Raw genomic sequence first — 27,511 nt, 5'->3', positions numbered from 1 at the left:
ATTGTGGCAAAGGGCATCTGTCTATCAGTAATGACATGGCAACAGACCGACAGTGGCACACACATGAAAATGGCAACAACTGCAAAATACATAAATGTGGTGTTGGAATGTCTGTTAGCTTGATAATGGATATTGATATTGATATGTAACCAATCAAGTTATCAATTACACACCACCTCCGTACAAGCAGTAGCTAATAGTTATATTATAATAATTATGAATAATTATGAATAATTAAGCATAATTAAAAGGCAGTTGATATAAACTCCAAGCCCATTCAGACAGCAGATTGAAGAGGATACCCTGGCTGTAAGAAGTAAGAGTGGGTTGACTGGGTATAATGGTTACGGGCCAGGAGTAACTCCTAGCCCTCAGTGGGTATTGTTAATTGGTATTATTGGATGAGAATTACAACATTTAGGAAGAACAAGTTGTCATGACGACCACCAGACACCATCATCTACGGCCAACACACTCAGGCTTAACACTATAACAATTAAATAATATTACATAATGATTGGCACAACTCAAAACAATACAATTACCTTAATATCAACTTCCAAGGCAATAACCAAGCGGTTAGGAGCGTTGGGTCAGTAATTGAAAGGTCGCTAGTTCGAATTCCGAGGCGACTAGTTGAAAAAAAAATATCTGCCCATGTGCCCTTGAGCAAGGCACTTAACCCGAACTGCTCCTGTAAGTCTAAATGACAAATGTAATAATAATAATACAAAAGAACAAGAACCGAACAGAAGGAAATCATTTTTGTTACTGTTTTTGACCACTGGGCTTCTGCTGTTGTCTCAAACTGGATCTGAGAGCATCTGTTGTTATTTAAATGGGTTTGGAAGGGAATATGATGTTGGTTGAGTCACTGTTGTTCTCGGCACAGTGAGAAAACCCGTGGGCACTCGCGTGGCTGGCATGGGCACCCTATCGCCAAGGCAGTTTAGAAAGGAGCAGAATGCGCTTCAACAACAGAGTTAAAAGTTAAAAACATTTAACCCCAAAGCCTGAGAGCAGTGACAGACAGGGAAGTGTAGGACCACAATGCATGCTCTGACGCTACACTCATGCAAAGGGACACACAGTAGTACAGTGGCTACTTGGACCTGCACTGTTGCCTCCCCTGGCAAAGACAACACGCTGAGAGATAAAGAGAGAGAATATTGATTGATATTCCAAAGCTCCATACTGAAAGAAGGATGTACAGTACCAGTCAAAAGTTTGGAGACACACTTTATTTTGACTATTTTCTAAATTGTAGAATAATTGCGAAGACATCAAAACTATGAAATAACACATATGGAATCATGTATTAACCAAAAAAAAGTGTTAAACAAATCCAAATATATTTTAGATTCTTCCAAGTACACACCCTTTGCCTTGATGACAGCTTTGCACACTCTTGGCATTCTCTCAACCAGCTTCATGAGGTAGTCACCTTGAATACATTTCAATTAACAGGTGTGCCTTGTTAAAAGCTATAGTGGAATTTCTTGTCTTAATACGTTTGAGCCAATCAGTTGTGTTGTTACAGGGTAGGTAGGGTATACAGAAAATAGTCCTATTTGGTAAAAGACCAAGTCCATATTATGGCAAGAACAGCTCAAATAGGCGAAGAGAAACGACAGTCCATCATTACTTTAAGACATGAAGGTCAGTCAATACTGAACATTTCAAGAACTTTGAAAGTTTCTTCAAATGCAGTCGCAAAAACCATCAAGCGCCATGATGAAACTGGCTCTCATGAGGACCGCCACAGGAAAGGAAGACCCAGATAAGTTCATTAGTTGCCAGCCTCAGAAGTTGCATCCCAAATAAATGCTTCACAGAGTTCAAGTAACAGACACATCAACATCAACTGTTCAGAGGATACTGCATGAATCAGGCCTTCATGGTCGAATTGCTGCAAAGAAACCACTACTAAAGGACACCAATAATAAGAAGAGACTTGCTTTGGCCAAAAAACATGAGCAATGGACATTAGACCTGTGGAAATCTGTCCTTTGGTCTGATGAGTCCAAATGAGATTTTTAGTTCTAACCGCCGTGTCTTTGTGAGACGCAGAGTAGGTGAACGGAGTATCTCCGCATGTGTGGTTCCCACCGTGAAGCGTGGAGGAGGTGGTGTGATGGTGTGGGGATGCTTTACTGGCAACATTGTCAGTGATTTGTTTGGAATTCAAGGCACACTTAAGCATCATGGCTACCACAGCATTCTGCAGCGATACTCCATCCCATCTAGTTTGCGCTTAGTGGGACTATCATTTGTTTTTCAACAGGACAATGACCCAACACACCTCCAGGCTGTGTAAGGGCTATTTGACCAAGAAGGAGAGTGATGGAGTGCTGCATCAGATGACCTGGTCTCCACAATCACCCAACCTCAACCCAATAGAGATGGTTTGGGATGAGTTGGACCGCAGAGTGAAGGAAAAGCATCCAACAAGTGAAGCTGGTTGAGATAATGTCAACAGTGTGCAAAGCTGCCATCAAGGAAAGGGTGGCTACTTTGAAGAATCTCAAATATATTTAGATTTGTTTAACACTTTTTTGGTTACTACATGATTACATATGTGTATTTCATTGTTTTGATGTCTTCACTATTATTCCACAATGTAGAAAATAGTCAAAATAAAGAAAAACTGGTACTTTTGACTGGTACTGTATATTATACAGGTGTCCAATGGTAAAAATCATTATCATTAACATGTACTGTAAACATTGAGTGAGAGTTGGAAGAATAGAGAGACAGAGTAGAGAGATAGAATGAGAGAGAAGGAAATATATTTCCAGTTATTTACAACAGTCAAGTGATACCACATCCAGACTATAGAACCTTTTCACCACTCTGCTCCTGAAAAAGGCCCGTCCCCAGGAACTTCCTTCCTATCCTCCTGTCATCCTTCCTTCTTTCTTTCAATCCTTTCCTTAAATCCTTCATTCCTTGGCCAGGTGAGTTGAGAAGACCAGACTCTGTCCTTCTTCCCGGGTGTGTCCCAGAGAGTGTCTCCATTGGCCAATATACACGAAGTCCAGACAGAGGAACGCTTGACAATGAAAGTAAACATGCTCTTGTTGACTCCATCCACCCGTTCCAAAGTAGAACCCTTTAGAACCGCTCAGTAAAAACTTCTAGAACCCTGCCATTCATTCTGCCAGTCAGTCAGTCTCCATTAGTGCAATGAGAGAGCGAGAAAGCCAAGAAGGCCTCTCCTATCACTGAGCGAGTGATGCAGAGATGAGAGAGACATATACATATTTGAAGAGGTGTTGTTCACGAGCAGGGGGCATCTCCGCACCCTTCAGATCTGCGTCTGCAGGGGGTGTCCTGGGGGGGTGTATGGAGGGGGTGCGGGTGAGGGCTTGATGCCTCTGATCCTCATGTAGGAGAGGAACTGGTCAGGGATCTCAGCCAGGACATCCTTGGCTAGACGGGCCATACTCAGGATGTGGTTTCCTGTCCGGTCGGTGTAGTCTCTGAATGGGACAAACTATAAGACAAGAGAAAGACAAAACAGGGCTGGAATTAGTTATAGTCTAGTCAATATACAGGTGTTTAGCTACTAAACGTTGAATCCTTACTGGAAAACAGACAGAGAGAAGAAATGGGGCTGGAGAAATATACTATAATATATACTAAATATTAACTAAAATAAAAGTATAGGCAATATATAGTAGGTGTTATGCCATTATGTGTAAATAATACTTCCAAAGATCTTTGAAAAACTTAAGTTGAGACTTATTGGACCCAAAGAAAAGCATGAATTTATTCATAACAGTTGGCAAGTTCAGAGCGAGGTGAAATTGGCCTAGCCAATCAGCTATCAAAGCCTTTTGTTTCCCTTGTCTCTTGTTGGGATGTACAGTGCATCGCTAGCGAGCGCTCAGTCTCTTTCATATCTGATCTAATGATGCTGGAGGCAGGGCCAGTTTTATCACAGAACTGTCTTTCATAGGGGTCCTGCCTGTCTCTGTGTGTGTGTGTGTGAAGAGGCAGCTAACTATCCAGACAGTGATGGAGTGAGTGATCTAGGAAGAGCAGAACGGACCTCCTAGTGTGTGCGTGTGCGTGTGCGTGCGTGTGTGTGCGTATATATATATATATATTAGACCTCCTAGCCAGGTCCACAGCAGAACAGCCTTGATGTTCTCTCTGTGTTAACAAGGCTCACTAATGAGCATGGGGAGCATATTAATCTACCCCTCTATCTTATCATCCACACAAAGGGAGGGAGGTAGGGGAGGAGGGAAAGAGGAGGATGACAAGGAGGAGGAAGGGAAGTAAAGAGGGAGGAAGAGAGGAGCCCCTTCTGCTGTCAAACAGAGCTGATAGGAAACAGTGCCTAATAGGCTATTCGTATATCATGGTGGCTAGCCATTTGGCATAATCGCATAGCATGCAGGCTAGCCACATCAGGGCTAATGTAGCATGGAGGCTAGCCACATCAGGGCTAATGTAGCATGGAGGTTAGCTACATCAGATTCTGCAAGGGCTAAATGCGATGCGTGATATCCAAGCAACATACATTTTGTTTTGGGGGTTTTCATTAAAGGTTAATTGGATGTATCAGGCTTAAGCGAAGGCTTTGGCAGAGAGTTTCCTTTTGCGAGGGTGGAGACTTCGATTTTGCCGGAACTCTAAATTTATTTTTATATAAACTCAGGACCGTGTCTTTCAAAGATAATTTGTAAAAATTCAAATAACTTCACAGATCTTCATTGTAAAGGGTTTAAACACCGTTTCCCCATGCTTGTTCATTGAACCATAAACAATTAATGAACATGCACCTGTGGAACGGTCATTAAGACATTAACAGCTTACAGATGGTAGACAATTAAGGTCACAGTTATACATTTACATTTAAGTCATTTAGCAGACGCTCTTATCCAGAGCGACTTACAAATTGGTGCATTCACCTTATGATATCCAGTGGAACAACCACTTTACAATAGTGCATCTAAATCTTTTAGGGGGGGGGGGGGGGGGGTTAGAAGGATTACTTTATCCTATCCTAGGTATTCCTTAAAGAGGTGGGGTTTCAGGTGTCTCCGGAAGGTGGTGATTGACTCCGCTGTCCTGGCATCGTGAGGGAGCTTGTTCCACCATTGGGGTGCCAGAGCAGCGAACAGTTTTGACTGGGCTGAGCGGGAAGTGTGCTTCCTCAGAGGTAGGGAGGCGAGCAGGCCAGAGGTGGATGAACGCAGTGCCCTTGTTTGGGTGTAGGGCCTGATCAGAGCCTGAAGGTACGGAGGTGCCGTTCCCCTCACAGCTCCGTAGGCAAGCACCATGGTCTTGTAGCGGATGCGAGCTTCAACTGGAAGCCAGTGGAGAGAGCGAAGGAGCGGGGTGACGTGAGAGAACTTGGGAAGGTTGAACACCAGACGGGCTGCGGCGTTCTGGATGAGTTGTAGGGGTTTAATGGCACAGGCAGGGAGCCCAGCCAACAGCGAGTTGCAGTAATCCAGACGGGAGATGACAAGTGCCTGGATTAGGACCTGCGCCGCTTCCTGTGTGAGGCAGGGTCGTACTCTGCGAATGTTGTAGAGCATGAACCTACAGGATCGGGTCACCGCCTTGATGTTAGTGGAGAACGACAGGGTGTTGTCCAGGGTTATGAAAACTTAGGACACTAAAGAGGCCTTTCTACTGACTCTGAAAAACACCAAAAGAAAGATGCCCAGGGTCCCTGCTCATCTGTGTGAACATGCCTTAGGCATGCTGCAAGGAGGCATGAGGACTACAGATGTGGCCAGGGCAATACATTGCAATGTCCATACTGTGAGACGCCTAAGACAGTGCTACAGGGAGACAGGATGGACAGCTGATCGTCCTCGCAGTGGCAGACCACGTGTAACACCTGCACAGGATCGGTACATCCGAACATCACAGCTAAGGGACAGGTACAAGATGGCAACAACAACTGCCCGAGTTACACCAGGAATGCGCAATCCCTCCATCAGTGCTCAGACTGTCCGCAATAGGCTGAGAGAGGCTGGACTAAGGGCTTGTAGGCCTGTTGTAAGGCAGGTCCTCACCAGACATCACCGGCAACAACATTGCCTATGGGCACAAACCCACCGTCGCTGGACCAGACAGGACTGGCAAAAAATGCTCATCACTGATGAGTCGCGGTTTTGTCTCACCAGGGGTGAAGGTCGGATTCGCGTTTATCATCGAAGGAATGAGCGTTACACCGAGGCCTGTACTCTGGAGCGGGATCGATTTGGAGGTGGAGGGTCCGTCATGGTCTGGGGCGGTGTCACAGCATCATCGGACTGAGCTTGTTGTCATTGCAGGCAATCTCAACGCTGTGCGTTACAGGGAACACATCCTCCTCCCTCATGTGGTACCCTTCCTGCAGGCTCATCCTGACATGACCCTCCAGCATGACAATGCCACCAGCCATACTGCTTGTTCTGTGATTTCTTGCAAGACAGGATTGTCAGTGTTCTACCATGGTCAGCAAAGAGCCCGGATCTCAATCCCATTGAGCACGTCTTGGACCTGTTTGATCGGAGGGTGAGGGCTAGGGCCATTCCCCCCAGAAACGTCCGGGAACTTTTAGGTGCCTTGGTGGAAGAGTGGGGTAACATCTCACAGCAAGAACTGTCAAATCTGGTGCAGTCCATGAGGAGGAGATTCACTGCAGTACTTAATGCAGCTGGTGACCACACCAGATAATGACTGTTACTTTTGATTTTGACCCCCCCTTTTTTCAAGGCCACATTATTCCATTTCTGTTAGTCACACGTCTGTGGAACTTGTTCAGTTTATGTCTCAGTTGTTGAATCTTGCTATGTTCTTTCAAATAAATACATATGTTTTTACCCCACTTTTCTCCCCAATTTTCATGGTATCCAATTGATAGTTACAGTCTTGTCCCATCGCTGCAACTCCCATACGTACTCGGGAGAGGCGAAGTTCGAGAGCTGGCGTCCTCCGAAACACGACCCTGCCAAGCCGCACTGCTTGCTTAACCTGGAAACCAGCCGCACCAATGTGTTGGAGGAAACACACTATATCTGGCGACCGCGTCAGTGTGCATTGCACCCGGCCCACCACAGGAGACGCTAGTGCTCGATGGGACAAGAACATCCCTACCGGCCAAACCCTTCCCTAACTCGGACAACGCTGGGCCAATTGCGCGCCGCCCCGTGGGTCTCCCGGTTGTGGCTGACTGTGACAGAGCCTGGACTCGAACCAGGACCTCTGTGCCCTCGGGAGGCCATGAACTCTCAATTTCTAACACATATAAACTCAGAAGTTAATCAAGCAGCTGACCAAATTATGCAAGATTTTACTTCTGAGTTAACAGAGATTAGGCCTGGGGCCTCTGTGGGGTCTCTGTCCATCTGGCCTGATGAGGGAGGGCAGAGCAGGTGGGAATGATCTGAACTCAGACCAGATGTCTGTCTGTCTAATGGAACCAGGGCCAGGAGCCACAACACAGATGTTAACATGCTGTTAAACTCTAATGTATGAGCACTACTATCTGTGTAAATGTCCATTTTGGTTTTATGGATGATTCAGTTGATTCCCACCTGTGATTTCCCTCCCAATATGTTTTCTAGTACTTCTAGTTTCTAGATTCTACTACTAGTTTATTTCTCATCATTATGTGCATATAAATAGTATGTTGTAGCCTCTGTCCGTGGCCCTGACTGTTCTGTGCTATGCAATCAATCAAATGCATTTTTATAAAGCCCTTTGTTCACCTGGGATAGGATATAGTAATCCTTCTAACCCCCCCCCCAAAAAAAAGATATAGATGTACTATTGTAAAGTGGTTGTTCCACTGGATATCATAAGGTGAATGCACCAATTTGTAAGTCGCTCTGGATAAGAGCGTCTGCTAAATGACGTAAATGTAAATGTTCAATAGCAGCTGTCACAAAGTGAGGCTAGATGGAAGCAGACAGTTTGTTTTTGTTTGTGAGGCATATTCTAATGCTCCCAAAACCCCACCTATTTGACTCCATGCATCCAGCAGCCTAGCAGTGGAACAGACAGAAGGAACATGGCATACCTGAACAATGTCCCTCTCTGCATATCTTCCCTTCGACGAGATCCTCACTTCATCCCCGTCCAACTCAATCATCGCTGAGGAGAAACATCATACTGTAGTCATCATCTGGTCAGTGGAGTGTGTGTGTGTGTGTGTGTGTGTGTGTGTGTGTGTGTGTGTGTGTGTGTGTGTGCGCATACATACATTTGTGCATCTGCATGCGTTTGCGTGTTTCTTACCATCAAATTCTGCTGGTCCCACCCCTACGATGATAATCGACATTGGAAGACACGAAGCCTGGATAGGACACGAGGAAACAAATTTGAGTCTCATATTCTCCTCATTATGTCAGTGACAAAGTTGAGTCTGTCACACAGTACATATATGCATAGGATTCTATCAGACAGTCTGAGAAATAAGTTTTGAGTGACGTTGACTGAGCACCTATACAGCCTATACAATAAAGTTGATTCACCCCAAGCTGTGTGTGTGTGTGTGTGTGTGTGTGTGTACAGTCGTGGCCAAAAGTTTTGAGAATTATACAAATATACATTTTCACAAAGTCTGCTGCCTCAGTTTGTATGATAGCAATTTGCATATACTCCAGAATGTTATGAAGAGTGATCAGATGAATTGCAATTAATTGCAAAGTCCCTCTTTGCCATGCAAATGAACTGAATCCCCCCAAAAACATTTCCACTGCATTTCAGCCCTGCCACAAAAGGACCAGCTGACATCATGTCAGTGACGACGAGGACAAGGCTGGAGATCACCCTGTCATGCTGATTGAGTTCAAATAACAGACTGGAAGATTCAAAAAGAGGGTGGTGCTTGGAATCATTGTTCTTCCTCTGTCAACCATGGTTACCTGCAAGGAAACACGCGCCGTCATCATTGCTTTGCACAAAAAGGGCTTCACAGGCAAGGATATTGCTGCCAGTAAGATTGCACCTAAATCAACCATTTATTGGATCATCAAGAACTTCAAGGAGAGCGGTCCTCTTGTTGTGAAGAAGGCTTCAGGGCACCCAAGAAAGTCCAGCAAGCGCCAGGACCGTCTCCTAAAGTTGATTCAGCTGCGGGATCGGGGCACCACCAGTACAGAGCTTGCTCAGGAATGGCAGCAGGCAGGTGTGAGTGCATCTGCACGCACAGTGAGTCGAAGACGTTTGGAGGATGGCCTGGTGTCAAGAAGGGCAGCAAAGAAGCCACTTCTCTCCAGGAAAAACATCAGGGACAGACTGATATTCTGCAAAGGGTACAGGGATTGGACTGCTGAGGACTGGGGTAAAGTCATTTTCTCTGATGAATCCCCTTCCCGATTGTTTGGGGCATCCGGAAAAAAGCTTGTCCGGAGAAGACAAGGATGCTTGGCTCTACCATCAGTCCTGTGTCATGCCAACAGTAAAGCATCCTGAGACCATTCATGTGTGGGTTTGCTTCTCCGCCAAGGGAGTGGGCTCACTCACAATTTTGCCTAAGAACACAGCCATGAATAAAGAATGGTACCAACACATCCTCCGAGAGCAACTTCTCCCAACCATCCAGGAACAGTTTGGTGATGAACAATGCCTTTTCCAGCATGATGGAGCACTTTGCCATAAGGCAAAAGTGATAACTAAGTGGCTCGGGGAACAAAACATCGATATTTTGGGTCCATGGCCTGGAAACTCCCCAGACCTTAATCCCATTGAGAACTTGTGGTCAATCCTCAAGAGGCGGGTGGACAAACAAAAACCCACAAATTCTGACAAACTCCAAGCATTGATTATGCAAGAATGGGCTGCCATCAGTCAGGATGTGGCCCAGAAGTTAATTGACAGCATGCCAGGGCGGATTGCAGAGGTCTTGAAAAAGAAGGGTCAACACTGCAAATATTGACTCGTTGCATCAACTTCATGTAATTGTCAATAAAAGCCTTTGACACTTATGACATGCTTGTATTTATACTTCAGTATTCCATAGTAACATCTGACAAAAATATCTAAAGTCACTGAAGCAGCAAACTTTGTGGAAATTAATATTTGTGTCATTCTCAAAACGTTTGCCACGACTGTATGTGTAAATATTAATGGAGCGTGTCTGAGATGTAGTATCCCGAGTGGCGCAGCAGTCTAAGGCACTGCATCTCAGTGTAAGACGTGTCGCTACAGTCCCTGGTTCGAATCCAGGCTATATCACATCCGGCCGGGATCGGGAGTCCCATAGGGCTGTGCACAGTGTCGTCCGGGTTTTGCCAGGGTAGGCCGCCATTGTAAATAAGAATTTGTTTTTAACTGACTTTCCTAGTTAAATAAAACAAATTAAAAAAACATGTAAAAAATATCTTCCTGAGGGCCTCTCTGAATTTGTGGATGAGAGAATAAACAAGTCCCTCAACTCACACAACACTTTAATATGTGTGTACGTGTGTGTCTGTGCCATAACCCCGCCTCTGCTCTCTCCGTCTTTCTGAGTGATGAGTTAGTTTGATGTATTACCCCAGGATTGTAGGATAGATGAGTTTATCAGAATGTCTTGTTTACTTGTTTCCCTAGGAACTGATCCCAAGTCAGCCTTTACCTCTCACGTACATACATGCATACATACTTACATTGCTGTTCTCACTACCCCCAATCAAGTCCCCTGTCCCATCTTCCCTGACTATGGTAATACAGACAGTGATGTGCGTCTTAGCCACTAGCGTCCATACTGGCCATCTAGTGACTAGGGCCGGGATTCAATCAGATTGTTGATTTGGAAAATTGTCCATTTAAAAGTCATTCCGATTGAGCCTACATATGCAGGGTTTACCGTGAATGTGGTCTCCGCCAAAGTGAGAACATTGCCTAGCAGTTGTTGTTCTTACGTTGACGATGGACTCCTTGGTCTGGGCCATGTCTGAGATAACTCCATCTGTGATGATGAGGAGGATGAAGTACTGAGAGCCATCCTTCACTGACGCAGCATACCTACACACAGGAGAAATAAACACAGAGTACATAGGTGAGCCACACAAGTTTTTATATTATCCATAAAACCCTACATTAAACATTGTCTTTATTTCCTACAGATGTAACCTTTGAAACCCAGCATGAACTGGCTGGGTAGTGATTATTTCTGGCACCTACTTTACACAGCGTGGGCCCTAGCCTCTGACTGCTTCCTGTGCTTCTCAAACACACGTAAGGCGGGCGGAGAGAGAACCTCTGGTGCTTGCAGCGCCAGATACAGAGACAGAAGTCAACTGAACGGTTATTAAACTGCGAGGAGCGTGAGGCACAGCAGAGAAGGAACGGAGCGGTTATTATTAAAACGTGGGGGCGAGTGGCACAGGTGAGAGAAACAGAGGAGGTGAGAGGAAAGGAGGCTGGCATGACAGCGGTGCCTGGGAGTGAGGGGAGGGGTGAGGAGAAGGGAGGAGAGGGGTAAGGTGGTGTCTAGGGTGGCACTAATGGTTGTATTCTGAGAGCCACACACACATTTTGCACTGGGTTGTTACCCCTCAAATCAACATTTCTACCATGGCTTCTGAGCAACAACAAACAGGCACAAACACACACATGTAGATGCGCGCACACACACACCTGTAAATCTCAAGTCTTCTGACAGCACCTTTACTTCATCAAGGCACACTCATTAAGGCTTAAGGACTGTGTGTGTGTGTGTGTGTGTGTGTGTGTGTGTGTGTGTGTGTGTGTGTGTGTGAAGGACTGTGTAGTCATTGTTCACTCACACAAACAACACATTTACAGGTTAATTAAAGAACAGAATGTGACAGTCACAAAACACGTGTTTATTTAACAGCTCAGAAGCACCTTTTCTGTGACTCAAGTTCTACAGTGGAATGTTATAACACAGTCACACTTATTATCTGTGAAATTATCTCTGCGAGCTGTGCATGCACTGAGAAACATAGTCACACTTTTAAGAGTTGGAGAATCTCAGTTAAGTCTCTGTTAGTCTGATCTTGTGGTCGAAACACTGTCACCAACATATTCTCAGCATAATACTCTGAGTTATGTACTGAAACATCTACTTTCACTTTGAAAAGTTGATACATCTCAGTTAACTCTCTGTTAGTCTGCAGACTTCCTCTGTTGTCCTTTTTGCTCTCGGGGAAATGACTCAATCACAACATACAGCGCTGCGTTGTGAGTGGCTCTTACTGGAACAGAGGACAGTGGATCGATACACACGTTCAGGCCATCTTAATTAGTATTGATCTACTCAGGACTCCTGGCTCGCTCATGCTTGGGAGGTTTGGGTGTGCATCGGTAGGAATGTGATCTGAAATTCAATGAAGGAAGACCTATAGATATCGGCCTCTGTTTTTATCACCCTGCTATGTGTATTCAGTCAGTTCAGGGAGTAAATCTAAAAACTCCTGAAAGAAAAAAAGTGTGTAATATCATTTTCAATTCATAAATTGAATTTCAATTTGGTTCGCAAATTCACTGAAATGAATCGAAAACCTGAAGTGACCCCAAAGCTGGTTTAATTCCAGCTTTGTTCCTCATAGCCCCCTTACCTGGCCACATGGTTGATGACAGGAGAGAAGTTGGTTGGGCCGTAGAGGCAGACAGACTTCAGGCTCTGGTAATATGCCTCCATCACTCCATCTATACCTGCACAGTATGGGTTTTGGGGGTTGCCATTCTGGAAGACACAAGAAGAGACGGAGGGTAGTTAAATCTTTAATCAATTCCATCAAGCAGAAGAAAACAAAAAAAGAGAATGAAAATCAAAAATGATGTTAAAGCAAGAGAATGGAGGAGGATAACTAGAAAAAAGGGAGGGAGAGGAGGATAAATAAACAGCTTTAATCAATACAACTTTAGGCCCAGTGAGAGATAAATATGGGATATCCCCGCTGAGCGCGCTGGAGGCATCCTCCTGTCTGAGTGGTATCCTACTGTTTAAAGTACTCTGCAGAGCTGAAGTGGGAAGGAGAGAGAGGGGGAGGGAAGGCTGTCTGGGATCGATGGTTTCTGCCTTACATAAAGGACAGTTACTGTTCTCCTTGGTAGTCATAGAACTCAGTGGTAGTATTTTAGCCTGCCAGGCAGGACTTGGCATCCTAAGCCTCTACACTACAGCCACTAGGGAGACGTTCAAACTTTGAGGGCTTGAGCCTGCCTGGAGTGCCAGATACAGTGCCTTGCAAAAGTATTCATCCCCCTTGGCGTTTTTTCCTATTTTGTTGCATTACAACCTGTAATTTAAATGGATTTTTATTTGGATTTCATGTAACGGACAAACACAAAATAGTCAAAATTTGTGAAGAGAAATGAAAAAAATTACTAGTTTCAAAAAATTCAACAAAAAAAAAGAGAATAAATAGAAAAGTGGTGCGTGCATATGTATTCACCCCCTTTGCTATGAAGCCCCTAAATAAGATCTGGTGCAACCAATTACCTTCAGAAGTCACATTATTAGTAAAATAAAGTCCACCTGTGTGCAATCTAAGTGTCACATGATCTCAGTATATATATATTTATAGATAGATAGATATATATCTCTATCTATCTATCTATCTATCTGTTCTGGAAGTCCCCAGAGTTTGCAACACCACTAAACAAGGGGCACCACCAAGCAAGCAGCACCATGAAGACCAAGGAGCTCTCCAAACAGGTCAGGGACAAAGTTGTGGAGAAGTACAGATCAGGGTTGGGTTATAAAAAAATATCAGAAACTTTGAACATCCCACGGAGCACCATTAAATCCATTATTAAAAAACGGAAAGAATATGGCACCACAAGAGAGGGCCAACCACTAAAACTCACAGACCAGGTAAGGAGGGCATTAATCAAAGAGGCAACAAAGAGACCAAAGATAACCCTGAAGGAGCTGCAAAGCTCCACAGCGGAGATTGGAATATCTGTCCATAGGACCACTTTAAGCCATATAGTCCACAGACCAGGGCTTTACAGAAGAGTGGCGAGAAAAAAGCCATTGCTTAAATAAAAAAATAAGCAAACACATTTGGTGTTCGCCAAAAGGCATGTGTGAGACTCCCCAAACACATGGAAGAAGGTACTCTAGTCAGATGAAACTAAAATGTAGCTTTTTGGCCATCAAGGAAAACACTATGTCTGGCACAAACCCAACACCTCTCATCACCCCGAGAACAACATCCACACACGGTGGTGGCAGCCTCATGCTGTGGGGATGTTTTCATTGGCAGGGACTGGGAAACTGGTCAGAATTGAAGGAATGATGGATGGCGCTAAATACAGGGAAATTCTTGAGGGAAACCTACTCCAGTCTTCCAGAGATTTGAGACTGGGACGGAGGGTCACCTTCCAGCAGGACAATGACTCTAAGCATACTGCTAAAGCAACACTTGAGAGGTTTAAAAGGAAACATTTAAATGTCAAAGTCCAGATCTCAATCCAATTGAGAATATGAGGTATAAGTTTGTGGTACTTAAAGATTGCTGTATACCAGTGGAACCCATCCAACTTGAAGGAGCTGGAACAGTTTTGCCTTGAAGAATGGGCAAAAATCCCAGTGGCTTGATGTGCCAAGCTTATAGAGGCATACCCCAAGAGACTTGCAGCTGTAATTACTTCAAAAAGGTGTCTCTGCAAAGTATTGAATTGGGGGGGTGAATAGTTATGCATGCTCAAGTTCAGTTTTTTGGTCATATTTCTTGTTTTACACAATAAAAAATATTTTGCATTTTTCTTTTTTTGCATCGTTTGCCCTTGTTTTTTGTTGCTCTTTCATTTGTCTAATTACTTATGCTTCTATGGGTGCATCTGCAGCTCTGAGTCCACAGGGCTAACTGGAACAAACAGTGACTGTGATCAGATGTAAACAAAACAAGCCTGTAACCATGGTGAACACATTATGTATATGTGGTCCCACAATTTAACCAACTGAGCCAAGACTGAAGAACTCTGGTGTTGGAGTATCCATCCACAGGTTTTGTTCCAACCTTTCTGAACCACATCACTCACCACGGTGAACTCATGTGAGACCTATCCGTCAAGTGACAGCTTGGCTACAAAGCGCAGAGCAGGGAACATCTTATCAGGGTTCAGAGGTCCCTTACCAGGGCGAACTCATGTGAGACCCGTCCGTCAGGGGGCAGCTTGGGTCCGAAGCCCAAAGCAGGGAACATCTTATCACTGTCGTAGTCCTGGATGATCTCCCCTACAGCCTTCATGGCCATGGCATAGGCATTCATCTGGTAGGGACTCATGTAGTGGAGGGAGGTGGGCTGAGTTGGGTTGCCTGGGAAACAGGTACGGTAATGGGACAGTAATAACAAGGTACAATAATAGAACAACAGAGCCAGATATAGGAAGGAACGGTTGTGTCTCAAATTAAACTCCACTCCCCATTTAGTGCACCACTAGCCCATGCTGTTTATGGGTGAAAGTGGTGCATTATATGTGGAATAGGGTGTTATAATGAGTTTTGCCCATACAGAAAGGTAGTTGTGATTTCAACCAAAATGGTGATACTTTTAGACAGCATAATACAGTATTTCACTAGAGACCGTGTTACATCTCTTAACCTGCCTTTCCCTCTATATAAGACTCTGGGTAGTGGGTACAGTATGAGTGACAAACATAATTCCATAATCAATAATAGCAGGAGAATAATTTCCCTAGTGTCTTGTAAAAGCACACTGGCTGTAGTGGTTATGAGTATAGTGACATATGAACTTTAGATCTTTTAACGGACCTATTGGACACCCATCCATAACAATCAGCTCCTGCATATCGGACCTCGTCAAATAAAAACAAGGAAGCAATAACCCTTATGAGTCATCAGTGGATCTAAGTTTGAACTGAACCATCTGTTGTTATCTAAGAGATGTGATAGACGTTATAGTGAGTTTGACTGGGACTAAGAGATCATGAACCAGGTCATTTCCTTCCAGCCTTGCTATAACAGGTACACATTCAAATGGATAAGAGAGGCACAATCATTCCTGTTATCACCACTAAGCTATGATCTTTTTGACAGCATTAGGTTTGAGCCCTGAAATAATGGAGAGGGCTATTACAGATCACTTTATTCCCCATCTGCACACATTTAAATAGCCCTGGTCAAGCATTAGGGAGAAGTGTTGTGTGTGTGTGTGTGGCTCACCGTTTGAAGCGGTGAAATCAATCGCCACTGTGAAATTAATCTGGGTCCTGGAAGGCAAAAGCAAGAGGAGGGTAATTATTTGTTTACCGCACGCTAGCGTGGACACACACACACATACCATAAACCATTGGCTTAATGAACTTTAGTAAACACAATAATGTTCTGATTATCATAGCTCAAGCAAGCAGGCAAGTTGAAACCTCTCCTTGCCCTTGGTCCCTGAGGAAACTAAATGTAATATAATAGAGAGAGAGAGAGATAACTGTCGTCTAATCCTTCACTGCTTACAGTATTTCCCAAGAAGTCAAGACAAACAACAGGTTCAACAGGTCAGTGCACACAGTGCTGATGTGTGCTGTGCATGCCGTACCGTGCACTGTGGCTCACACAGCCTCTTGCCCTCTCCACCACCTCCTGTATTTGAATAGATCAGGTACTGTAAGGAACCATTGGACTTGTCATCCTGTGACGCCATGTGGAGTGCACTGCACAGCCCGCAGACACACGTTAGTGCAGCAGACCTGAAGAAGCCGGTTTACTCATTGTGAGGGAGGGGGAGGAACCAGACCAGGGACTCTGTGCTCTCCTCTCCCCAGCTCCGAGCCACTCTGCCTGCGTTGGCTGTGGTTCAGGTCAGGATAGCAGCCATGAGGTGGGTATGGATGTATAGGGCCCAGGTCGGGCTTTGTCGCTACTCTAGTCCACACAGACACACACAGCCTGGGTCTAATGCTGGGAGAGGAAGGGGTGGGTGGGGAGTGATGCCTGAAGTACAGAGCTGTCGCTTCATGTTAGGGCAGAGGCTGCATCAGGGATAGAGTCCAGGGGTGGAGGGGAGGAGAGAGGGAGGATGAGAGGAGGGAGGAATAAGGAAGGAGCAGAGGGATGCTTGCATCATTCCCCCTGAGTTAAATCACACATTGTCTTAAAATCGCTCATTTACGCTTCAGTTTGCATGCTAAGAATGTGTTTGAGCGCATCCCTTTTTCTCCCCAATTTCATGATATCCAATTGGTAGTTACAGTCTTGTCCCGTCGCTGCAACTCCTGTACGGACTCGGGAGAGTCGAAGGTCGAGAGCCATGCGTCCTCTGAAACACGACCCTGCCAAGCCGCAATGCTTCTTGACACACTGCTTGCTTAACCCGGAAGCCATTGAGCGCATTTGTTAAACAATATTTGTGTATGTCAATGTGCACGTTATACTGGTCTATCCTGAATCAAAGAGATTTTTTTTTTTTACTTCACTGAATTGTATTGTAACTCATGTTACATGAATTCAAGTCTTTTTTCCCCATTGTATAATTCAGTGCCAAGATGTACAGTACCACTCAATATTTAAAGGCATTGGTACGCTGCAGAAGTCAGTGGAGCGGAGACAGTTTAATATTGTGAGAAAGGAACAGGGGGACAAGTCTGCAAGGAGAAGAGGTGAGACAGTGGTGTATTGGAGTCATATCTGGTCCAGCTCTCTGTGCCAAGAGGGAGGGAGACACAGACAGACGTGTATTGGAGTCATATCTAGTCCAGGTCTCTGTGCCAAGAGGGAGACAGACAGACAGTGGCCCGCCAGCCTGAATTATGGATGTCTCCACACAAACACCCGTGCACATACACACACAGTGAGAGTTCCCACCTTGTTCAGAGAGTGCGAGGACAGCCAGAAACAGAGGAAGGAGATGGATAAAGAGGGAGAAAGAGGAAAAAAAAGAGCAGAGAAATGTATCCCAGTCTGAAACGAAATATTACTCAGTTATTTCAACATAACTCAGAGACTGTAAATAAGTGGAGATCCAACTCAGAGACCCAATCTAATTATTCACATTAGAATGCAGAGGGCTCTCGCTAAAGGTCAGCCGAAGCTTCTGCGCCAATCGTAGATGACTGTGCACAGTGAGGTAAGAGTGAAACGTCGCCCCATTGGCTCCAGGTGTTGCCCCTGGCCATGCACGTTCCAGGGAAACTAGCCAGCCCTGATCTTAAAGGGGCAATCAGCAGTTGCTACATCCATTTTTTTTACTTATAAATTTGTGATATGTACCCATTGATTCATAAAGAAAATAACTTATGAATAACTCATGAGCTTAGTTCAACTGTTGTACCCCCATCAGTACCAAAAATATAAGCTTGTTTCTGAACAAATGTTTGTAAACAAAACAAATTAAAAAATGTTAAACACTGTATAACCTCAAAACATGGTTAAAAGTATAATTCTGATATCATGGATGGTCCAGCCTTGCATCCATAGATCTGTCTATGAATTTGAGACGGTTTACATTTATCCAGCCCCATTCCTCAGCATCTTACCGAAACAGGGGCGGGGATAACGCTTTATTGTTTCTACTGCTTTAACCCAGCTCAAACCCAAAAAGCTACTCTTTCAACAGAGAGAGAGAATTTGACTTTTAATATGGTAGATTTTTAGCTTGCCTTGAAACGTTATCTAAAAGCAACATTAAAATAACGGATAGAAAGTCAGCTCTTCTCAAGTAAGATTTTCGGAACAAACAGTAAAGCAGGAAATCACTAAGGAAGTGACTACGAGGACTTAGCAAACAATTACATTTTTTCATATCTGACTGTGTTATTAGCTGGATCATTACCATAGAGAGGAGAGGAGGAGCAGAGAGGAGGAGAGGTGAGTGGAAGAGAGGAGATGGGGAGTGGGAGGAAGGGAGAGGAAAGGGGAAGAGATTTTCTCATGTTAAACAAACATCTAACAGACTCAACACTACGGTCCCTTCCAGCCTTGTCTATAGGTAGTGATTCAAAATAAGTAAACAGTACTACTGTAGGAGTGTTATTGTATTAGTGGCATCCATCGGCCCCTGCCAGCAGACCTGGGAAACCCTGTAGGAGTAATTAGTACGGGTCCTGAAGCTAATTGATTGTTTCATGCATCATTTAGGACTCCATCTCCACAACTGTAAGGGACGATGCAGTCTATAGAGAGACTACATGAGCTAACTTGGAAACATAACATGTCAATCTCAATGTCTTCCCTGGTTAAAGAAAGCTTAAAAATGAAAGAGCGGAGGAGTGTGTGCCATATTGAAGCTATCAGAGTGCAGGGGATGAGACACACACAAATCTTGACTCATGTCTATGTCTCCTATATGATAGGATCACCCAGGGGCGATCAGTGCAGTACCTTTCTCTACAGCGCTCCATTTATTTGCTTCAGATTGCCTCCGGGCAGGAAGAGAAAAAAACCCTGCCAGCCACAGAGCCAGCTGATGACCAATTCACAGAAAAAGACAAATGTCTGGGAAAGAAAGAGAGAACCTTGTCTGGAGAGCTGTAAGGCGTGTAAGTAGAGAAGATTAGGAGGAGCAGAGATGCATTCTCCTATTGTTACTGGAGTGGAGAGATGCAGAGAGAGAGAGAGAGATGCAGAGAGAGAGACAGAGATGCAGAGAGAGAGAGAGAGATGCAGAGAGAGAGAGAGAGAGAGAGAGAGATGCAGAGAGAGAGAGATGCAGAGAGAGAGAGATGCAGAGAGAGAGAGATGCAGAGAGAGAGAGAGATGCAGAGAGAGAGAGAGATGCAGAGAAAGAGAGAGATGCAGAGAAAGAGAGATGCAGAGAGAGAGAGAGAGATGCAGAGAAAGAGAGAGATGCAGAGAAAGAGAGAGAGAGAGATGCAGAGAAAGAGAGAGAGAGAGATGCAGAGAAAGAGAGAGAGAGAGAGAGATGCAGAGAAAGAGAGAGAGAGAGATGCAGAGAGAGAGAGAGAGATGCAGAGAAAGAGAGAGAGATGCAGAGAAAGAGATGCAGAGAAAGATGCAGAGAAAGAGATGCAGAGAAAGAGAGAGAGAGATGCAGAGAAAGAGAGAGAGAGAGATGCAGAGAAAGAGAGAGAGATGCAGAGAGAGAGATGCAGAGAGATGCAGAGAGAGAGAGATGCAGAGAGAGAGAGAGATGCAGAGAGAGAGAGAGAGATGCAGAGAAAGAGAGAGAGAGATGCAGAGAAAGAGAGAGAGAGATGCAGAGAAAGAGAGAGAGAGATGCAGAGAGAGAGAGAGAGATGCAGAAAGAGAGAGAGATGCAGAGAGAGAGAGAGAGATGCAGAGAGAGAGAGAGAGATGCAGAGAAAGAGAGAGAGAGATGCAGAGAGAGAGAGAGAGATGCAGAGAGAGAGAGAGAGATGCAGAGAGAGAGAGAGAGATGCAGAGAGAGAGAGAGAGATGCAGAGAGAGAGAGAGAGATGCAGAGAGAGAGAGAGAGATGCAGAGAGAGAGAGAGAGAGATGCAGAGAGAGAGAGAGAGATGCAGAGAGAGAGAGAGAGATGCAGAGAAAGAGAGAGAGAGATGCAGAGAAAGAGAGAGAGAGATGCAGAGAAAGAGAGAGAGAGATGCAGAGAAAGAGAGAGAGAGATGCAGAGAGAGAGATGCAGAGAGAGAGATGCAGAGAGAGAGAGAGAAGATGCAGAGAAGAGAGAGAGATGCAGAGAGAGAGAGATGCAGAGAGAGAGAGATGCAGAGAGAGAGAGGAGAGATGCAGAGAGAGAGAGAGAGATGCAGAGAGAGAGAGAGAGATGCAGAGAAAGAGAGAGAGAGATGCAGAGAAGAGAGAGAGAGATGCAGAGAAGAGAGAGAGAGATGCAGAGAAAGAGAGAGAGATGCAGAGAGAGAGAGAGATGCAGAGAGAGAGAGAGATGCAGAGAGAGAGAGAGCAGAGAGAGAGAGAGAGATGCAGAGAGAGAGATGCGATAGAGAGAGAGATGCAGAGAGAGAGAGAGAGAGATGCAGAGAGAGAGAGAGAGATGCAGAGATAGAGAGAGATGCAGATAGAGAGAGAGAGAGAGATGCAGAGAAAGAGAGAGAGATGCAGAGAAAGAGAGAGAGATGCAGAAAGAGAGAGAGAGATGCAGAAAGAGAGAGAGATGCAGAGAAAGAGAGAGAGAGATGCAGAGAAAGAGAGAGAGATGCAGAGAAAGAGAGAGAGATGCAGAGAAAGAGAGAGAGAGATGCAGAGAGATGCAGAGAAAGAGAGAGAGAGAGGCAGAGAGATGCAGAGAGAGAGAGAGAGAGAGAGAGATGCAGAGAGAGAGAGAGAGAGAGATGCAGAGAGAGAGAGAGAGAGATGCAGAGAGAGAGAGAGAGAGAGAGAGATGCAGAGAGAGAGAGAGAGATGCAGAGAGAGAGAGAGATGCAGAGAGAGAGAGAGAGAGATGCAGAGAGAGAGAGAGAGAGAGAGAGAGAGAGAGAGAGAGAGATGCAGAGAGAGAGAGAGAGAGATGCAGAGAGAGAGAGAGAGAGAGATGCAGAGAGAGAGAGAGAGAGATGCAGAGAAAGAGAGAGAGAGATGCAGAGAGAGAGAGAGAGAGAGAGATGCAGAGAGAGAGAGAGAGAGATGCAGAGAGAGAGAGAGAGATGCAGAGAAAGAGAGAGAGAGATGCAGAGAAAGAGAGAGAGAGATGCAGAGAAAGAGAGAGAGATGCAGAGAAAGAGAGAGAGAGATGCAGAGAAAGAGAGAGAAAGATGCAGAGAAAGAGATGCAGAGAAAGAGAGAGAGAGAGATGCAGAGAAAGAGAGAGAGAGATGCAGAGAAAGAGAGAGATGCAGAGAGAGATGCAGAGAGAGAGAGAGAGATGCAGAGAGAGAGAGAGAGATGCAGAGAGAGAGAGAGAGAGATGCAGAGAGAGAGAGAGAGAGAGATGCAGAGAGAGAGAGAGAGAGAGATGCAGAGAGAGAGAGAGAGAGAGAGATGCAGAGAGAGAGAGAGAGAGAGATGCAGAGAGAGAGAGAGAGATGCAGAGAGAGAGAGAGAGAGAGATGCAGAGAGAGAGAGAGAGAGAGATGCAGAGAGAGAGAGAGAGAGAGATGCAGAGAGAGAGAGAGAGATGCAGAGAGAGAGAGAGATATGCAGAGAGAGAGAGAGAGATATGCAGAGAGAGAGAGAGAGAGATAGAGGAGAGAAGAGACAGAGAAGAGAGAGAGAGCATGAGAGAGAGAGAGAGAGATGCAGAGAAGAGAGAGAGATGCAGAGAAGAGAGAGAGAAAGAGATGCAGAGAAGAGAGAGAAAAAGAGATGCAGAGAAGAGAGAGAGAAAGAGATGCAGGAGAGAGAGAGAGAGATGCAGAGAGAAGAGATGCAGAGAGAGAGATGCAGAGAAAGAGAGAGAGATGCAGAGAAAGAGAGAGAGAGATGCAGAGAGAGAGGAGATGCAGAGAAGAGAGAGATGCAGAGAAGAGAGAGATGCAGAGAAAGAGAGAGAGAGAGATGCAGAGAAAGAGATGCAGAGAAAGAGAGATGCAGAGAAAGAGAGATGCAGAGAAAGAGATGCAGAGAAAGAGAGATGCAGAGAAAGAGAGAGAGAGATGCAGAGAAAGAGAGAGAGAGAGCAGAGAAAGAGAGAGAGATGCAGAGAAAGATGCAGAGAAAGAGATGCAGAGAAAGATGCAGAGAAAGAGATGCAGAGAAAGAGAGAGAGAGATGCAGAGAAAGAGAGAGAGATGCAGAGAAAGAGAGAGAGATGCAGAGAGAGAGATGCAGAGAGAGATGCAGAGAGAGATGCAGAGAGAGAGAGAGAGAGAGAGAGATGCAGAGAGAGAGAGAGACAGAGATGCAGAGAGAGATGCAGAGAGAGAGAGAGAGATGCAGAGAGATAGAGAGATGCAGAGAGAGAGATAGATGCAGAGAGAGAGAGAGATGCAGAGAGAGAGAGAGAGATGCAGAGAGAGAGAGAGAGATGCAGAGAGAGAGAGAGAGATGCAGAGAGAGAGAGAGAGATGCAGAGAAGAGAGAGAGATGCAGAGAAAGAGAGAGAGATGCAGAGAAAGAGATGCAGAGAAAGAGAGAGAGAGATGCAGAGAAAGAGAGAGAGAGATGCAGAGAAAGAGAGAGAGAGATGCAGAGAAAGAGATGCAGAGAAAGATGCAGAGAAAGAGATGCAGAGAAAGAGAGAGAGAGATGCAGAGAAAGAGAGAGAGAGAGATGCAGAGAAAGAGAGAGAGATGCAGAGAGAGAGATGCAGAGAGAGATGCAGAGAGAGATGCAGAGAGAGATGCAGAGAGAGATGCAGAGAGAGATGCAGAGAGAGAGAGAGAGAGAGAGAGAGATGCAGAGAGAGAGATGCAGAGAGAGAGATGCAGAGAGAGAGAGAGAGAGAGAGAGAGAGATGCAGAGAGAGAGAGAGAGAGATGCAGAGAGATAGAGAGAGAGATGCAGAGAGATAGAGAGAGATGCAGAGAGAGAGAGAGAGATGCAGAGAGAGAGAGATGCAGAGAAAGAGAGAGAGATGCAGAGAAAGAGAGAGAGATGCAGAGAAAGAGAGAGAGATGCAGAGAGAGAGAGAGAGAGAGATGCAGAGAGAGAGAGAGAGAGAGATGCAGAGAGAGAGAGAGAGAGAGATGCAGAGAGAGAGAGAGAGAGAGAGAGATGCAGAGAGAGAGAGAGATGCAGAGAGAGAGAGAGAGATGCAGAGAGAGAGAGAGATGCAGAGAAAGAGAGAGATGCAGAGAAAGAGAGATGCAGAGAAAGAGAGAGATGCAGAGAGAGAGATGCAGAGAGAGAGAGAGATGCAGAGAGAGAGAGAGATGCAGAGAGAGAGAGAGATGAGAGAGATGCAGAGAGAGAGAGATGCAGAGAGATGCAGAGAGAGAGAGATGCAGAGAGATGCAGAGAGATGCAGAGAGAGAGATGCAGAGAGATGCAGAGAGAGAGATGCAGAGAGAGAGATGCAGAGAAAGAGAGAGAGATGCAGAGAAAGAGAGAGAGATGCAGAGAGAGAGAGAGAGAGATGCAGAGAGAGAGAGAGAGAGAGATGCAGAGAGAGAGAGAGAGAGAGATGCAGAGAGAGAGAGAGAGAGATGCAGAGAGAGAGAGAGAGAGATGCAGAGAGAGAGAGAGAGAGATGCAGAGAGAGAGAGAGAGAGAGATGCAGAGAGAGAGAGAGATGCAGAGAGAGAGAGAGAGAGATGCAGAGAGAGAGAGAGAGAGATGCAGAGAGAGAGAGAGAGATGCAGAGAGAGAGAGAGAGAGAGAGATGCAGAGAGAGAGAAAGAGAGATGCAGAGAAAGAGAGAGAGAGATGCAGAGAAAGAGAGATGCAGAGAAAGAGAGATAGAGATGCAGAGAAAGAGAGATAGAGATGCAGAGAAAGAGAGAGAGAGATGCAGAGAGAGATGCAGAGAAAGAGAGAGATGCAGAGAGAGAGAGAGATGCAGAGAGAGAGAGAGAGATGCAGAGAGAGAGAGAGATGCAGAGAGAGAGATGCAGAGAGAGAGAGAGGCAGGGCATTCTACGCCATTAAAAAGCTAATTCAAATTGAAATACCTATTAAAATTTGGCTAAAACTAATTGAATATGTCATTGAACCAATTGCACTTTATGGCAGCGAGGTGTGGGGTCCACTTGCAAAACAAGATTTCATCAAATGGGACAAACACCCCATTGAAACCCTACATGCAGAGTTCTGTAAGATTCTCCTACGTGTCCAGAGGAAAACTACAAACAATGCATGCAGGGCAGAATTAGGCCAATATCCACTAATAATAAAAACAAAAAAAAGAGCAATTAAGTTTTGGAAACATCTAAAATACAGTGACCCCCTCTCATATCATTACTAAGCCCTGCAATGCCAAGAGCTGAGCAAAGAAAAGAGTCCCCTCATCCAGCTGGTCCTGGGGCTGAGTTCACAAACCTGTTCTACTAACACACTGAAGCCTCAGGACCAGAACATCCAATCAATCAGAATAAACCAAATTACAACACAGTCAAAACAAAACTACATTGCTTATTGGGAAACACAAGCACAAACACAAAGCAAAATGCAGTGCTATCTGGCCCTAAATCGACAGTACACTATGGCTAAATATTTGACCATGGTTACTGATCAAAACCTTAGAAAAACCTTGACAAAGTACAGGCTCAGTGAGCACAGCCTTGCCATTGAGAAGGGTAGACACAGGAAAACCTGGCTCCCTGTAGAGGAAAGGCTGTGTAACCACTGCACAACAGCAGAACCTGAGACGGAGCTGCATTTCCTGACAAAATGTCAAAAATATAAAACAATTAGAGAGTGTCATTTCCCCAAATTTGAAACCCTTATTCAAGGTTTTAAAGACCTCTCTGATGAGGATAGGCTACCCATCCTGTTGGGGGAGGACGCAGAGAGCTGTGGGTTGACAGCGCACTACATTGCTGCCTGCCATAAGTTGAGGGACAGTGTCTGACAGACCAATAAACCTGCACATGTCCTCAACTGTATGATTATTGTTATTGTTGAATGTATGGTTATATTGACCGTTGGTTATTGTTGTTACTGTTGTCCCGTTGACAATTTTTGATTCTCATTTTTATTTATTTTTATATTGTAAATATCCAAAGTAAGCTTTGGCAATATATACATTGTTACGTTATGCCAATAAAGCGAATTGAATTGAATTGAAATTGAGAGATGCAGAGAAAGAGAGAGATGCAGAGAAAGAGAGAGATGCAGAGAGAGAGAGAGAGAGAGAGAGAGAGAGAGAGATGCAGAGAGAGAGATGCAGAGAGAGAGATGCAGAGAGAAAGAGAGAGAGAGAGAGAGAGAGATGCAGAGAGAGAGAGAGAGAAAGAGAGAGAGAGAGAAAGAGAGAGAGAGAGAGAGAGAGAGAGAGATGCAGAGAGAGAGAGAGAGATGCAGAGAGAGAGAGATGCAGAGAGAGAGAGAGAGAGAGATGCAGAGAGAGAGAGATGCAGAGAGAGAGAGAGAGAGAGATGCAGAGAGAGAGATGCAGAGAGAGAGAGAGATGCAGAGAGAGAGAGAGAGAGAGAGAGATGCAGAGAGAGAGAGAGAGAGAGAGAGAGATGCGAGAGAGAGAGAGAGAGAGAGAGAGAGAGATGCAGAGAGAGATGCAGAGAGAGAGAGAGAGAGAGAGAGAGAGAGATATATGCAGAGAGAGGCAGAGATGCAGAGAGAGGCAGAGAGAGAGAGAGAGAGAGAGATATATGCAGAGAGAGGCAGAGATGCAGAGAGAGGCAGAGAGAGAGAGAGAGAGAGAGAGAGAGAGAGAGAGAGAGAGAGAGAGAGAGAGAGAGAGAGAGAGAGAGAGAGAGAGAGAGAGAGAGAGAGAGAGATCCATTCCTAGTTTTATTGTTAAAGCCCTGGGTGCTTCAACTGGACTAGGCTCTGACAATGTATGACAAACCATGGTACTGTGCAGTGGTGATGGCACTGTGGAAGTTTAGAGAAGAAGGAAAGAAGGCGGAGGATGATAAGAAGACTGATTGTTTACATGCTGCCTACATAACACCAGCAACCATTAAGGGAACATTGACGCAATAAAACAACTTGAAAGTAACATGAGCAGAACAGAAGGTTGGATTAATTCTGTTTCAAATAGACCGTGTTAATCCCTTTGTATATAACAACTGGTGTTAATACAGTAACACTGAATGAGGGTCCCAATTCCACACACACATGCACACACATAACAGCTGTATGCTGCTTGAGAAGAGATGGGGGATGAAAAGTGTCGAGAAAAGAACAGATGAGAAAGAACAGAAGAGAAGAAAATAAAAAGGGATTATGCACTGAACAAAAATATAAACGCAACAATTTCAAAGATTTAAAGTTCATATAAGGAAATCAGTCAATTGAAATAAATACATTAGGACCTCATCTATGGATTTCACATGACTGGGAATACAGATATGCATCTGTGGGTCACAGATACCTTTAAAAAAGGTAAGGGCGTGGATCAGAACACCAGTCAGTATCTGGTGTGACCACCATTCGCCTCATGCAGTGCGACACATCTCCTTCTCATAGAGTTGATCAGGGTGTTGTTTGTGGCCTGTGGAATGTTGTCCCACTCCTCTTCAAAGGCTGTGCCAAGTTGCAGGATATTGTCTGGAACACGCTGTCGTTCATGTCGATCCAGAGCATCCCAAACATGCTCAATGGGTGACATATGTCTGGTGAGTATGCAGGCCATGAAAGAACTGGGGCATTTTCAGCTTCCAGGAATTGTTCATTTTTATGAAAATTGTTTGTATTTTACCTCCTATTTCTCTCTAATTTATGATTTTGTCTTATCGCTGCAACTCCCCAACGGGCTTGGGAGAGGTGGAGTCATGCGTACTCTGAACCATGACCCACCTAACTACGCTCCTTAACAACCGCCAGCTCAACCCAGAAGCCAGCCGTACCAATGAGTTGGAGGAAACGAGGAGGCGACTGGGGTCAGCCCGCAGGCATCCAGCCCGCCACAAGGAGTCACTAAAGCACGATGAGCCAAGTAAAGCCCCACTGGCCAAACCCTCCCCTAACCTAGACGACGCTGGGCCAATTGTACAACAGACCCGGGAATGAACCCGGGTCTGTAGTAACGACTCTAGCACTTCGATGCAGTGCCTTAGACCGCTGCACCACTCGGGAGGCCCTAGCTTCCGGGAATTGTGTACAGATCCTTGCGGCATAGGGA

The 27,511-nt window shown here is 45.1% G+C and overlaps 1 protein-coding gene across 2 annotated transcripts in view; it reads right to left on the bottom strand.

Annotated features, from left to right (window-relative positions):
- Nucleotides 1-2,919: 2,919 nt before the first annotated feature.
- LOC115180575 (copine-8) overlaps nt 2,920-27,511 on the bottom strand; it is a 133,689-nt gene continuing 109,097 nt past the window's right edge. For both annotated transcript variants that reach the window (XM_029742762.1, XM_029742763.1), the window contains 7 exons: nt 16,100-16,146; nt 15,051-15,232; nt 12,522-12,649; nt 10,860-10,962; nt 8,251-8,308; nt 8,033-8,106; nt 2,920-3,496 (listed from right to left, as the gene is read on the bottom strand). In XM_029742762.1, coding sequence (XP_029598622.1) covers nt 3,308-3,496; nt 8,033-8,106; nt 8,251-8,308; nt 10,860-10,962; nt 12,522-12,649; nt 15,051-15,232; nt 16,100-16,146 — 781 coding nt within the window. In that variant the 3' untranslated portion in view covers nt 2,920-3,307. The remainder of the gene's footprint in view (nt 3,497-8,032; nt 8,107-8,250; nt 8,309-10,859; nt 10,963-12,521; nt 12,650-15,050; nt 15,233-16,099; nt 16,147-27,511) is intronic.

This window comes from Salmo trutta, chromosome 40, assembly GCF_901001165.1.
Source record: "Salmo trutta chromosome 40, fSalTru1.1, whole genome shotgun sequence".
In the NCBI taxonomy this organism is placed as follows: domain Eukaryota; kingdom Metazoa; phylum Chordata; class Actinopteri; order Salmoniformes; family Salmonidae; genus Salmo; species Salmo trutta.
This window is presented reverse-complemented; position numbering and strand designations above follow the sequence as displayed.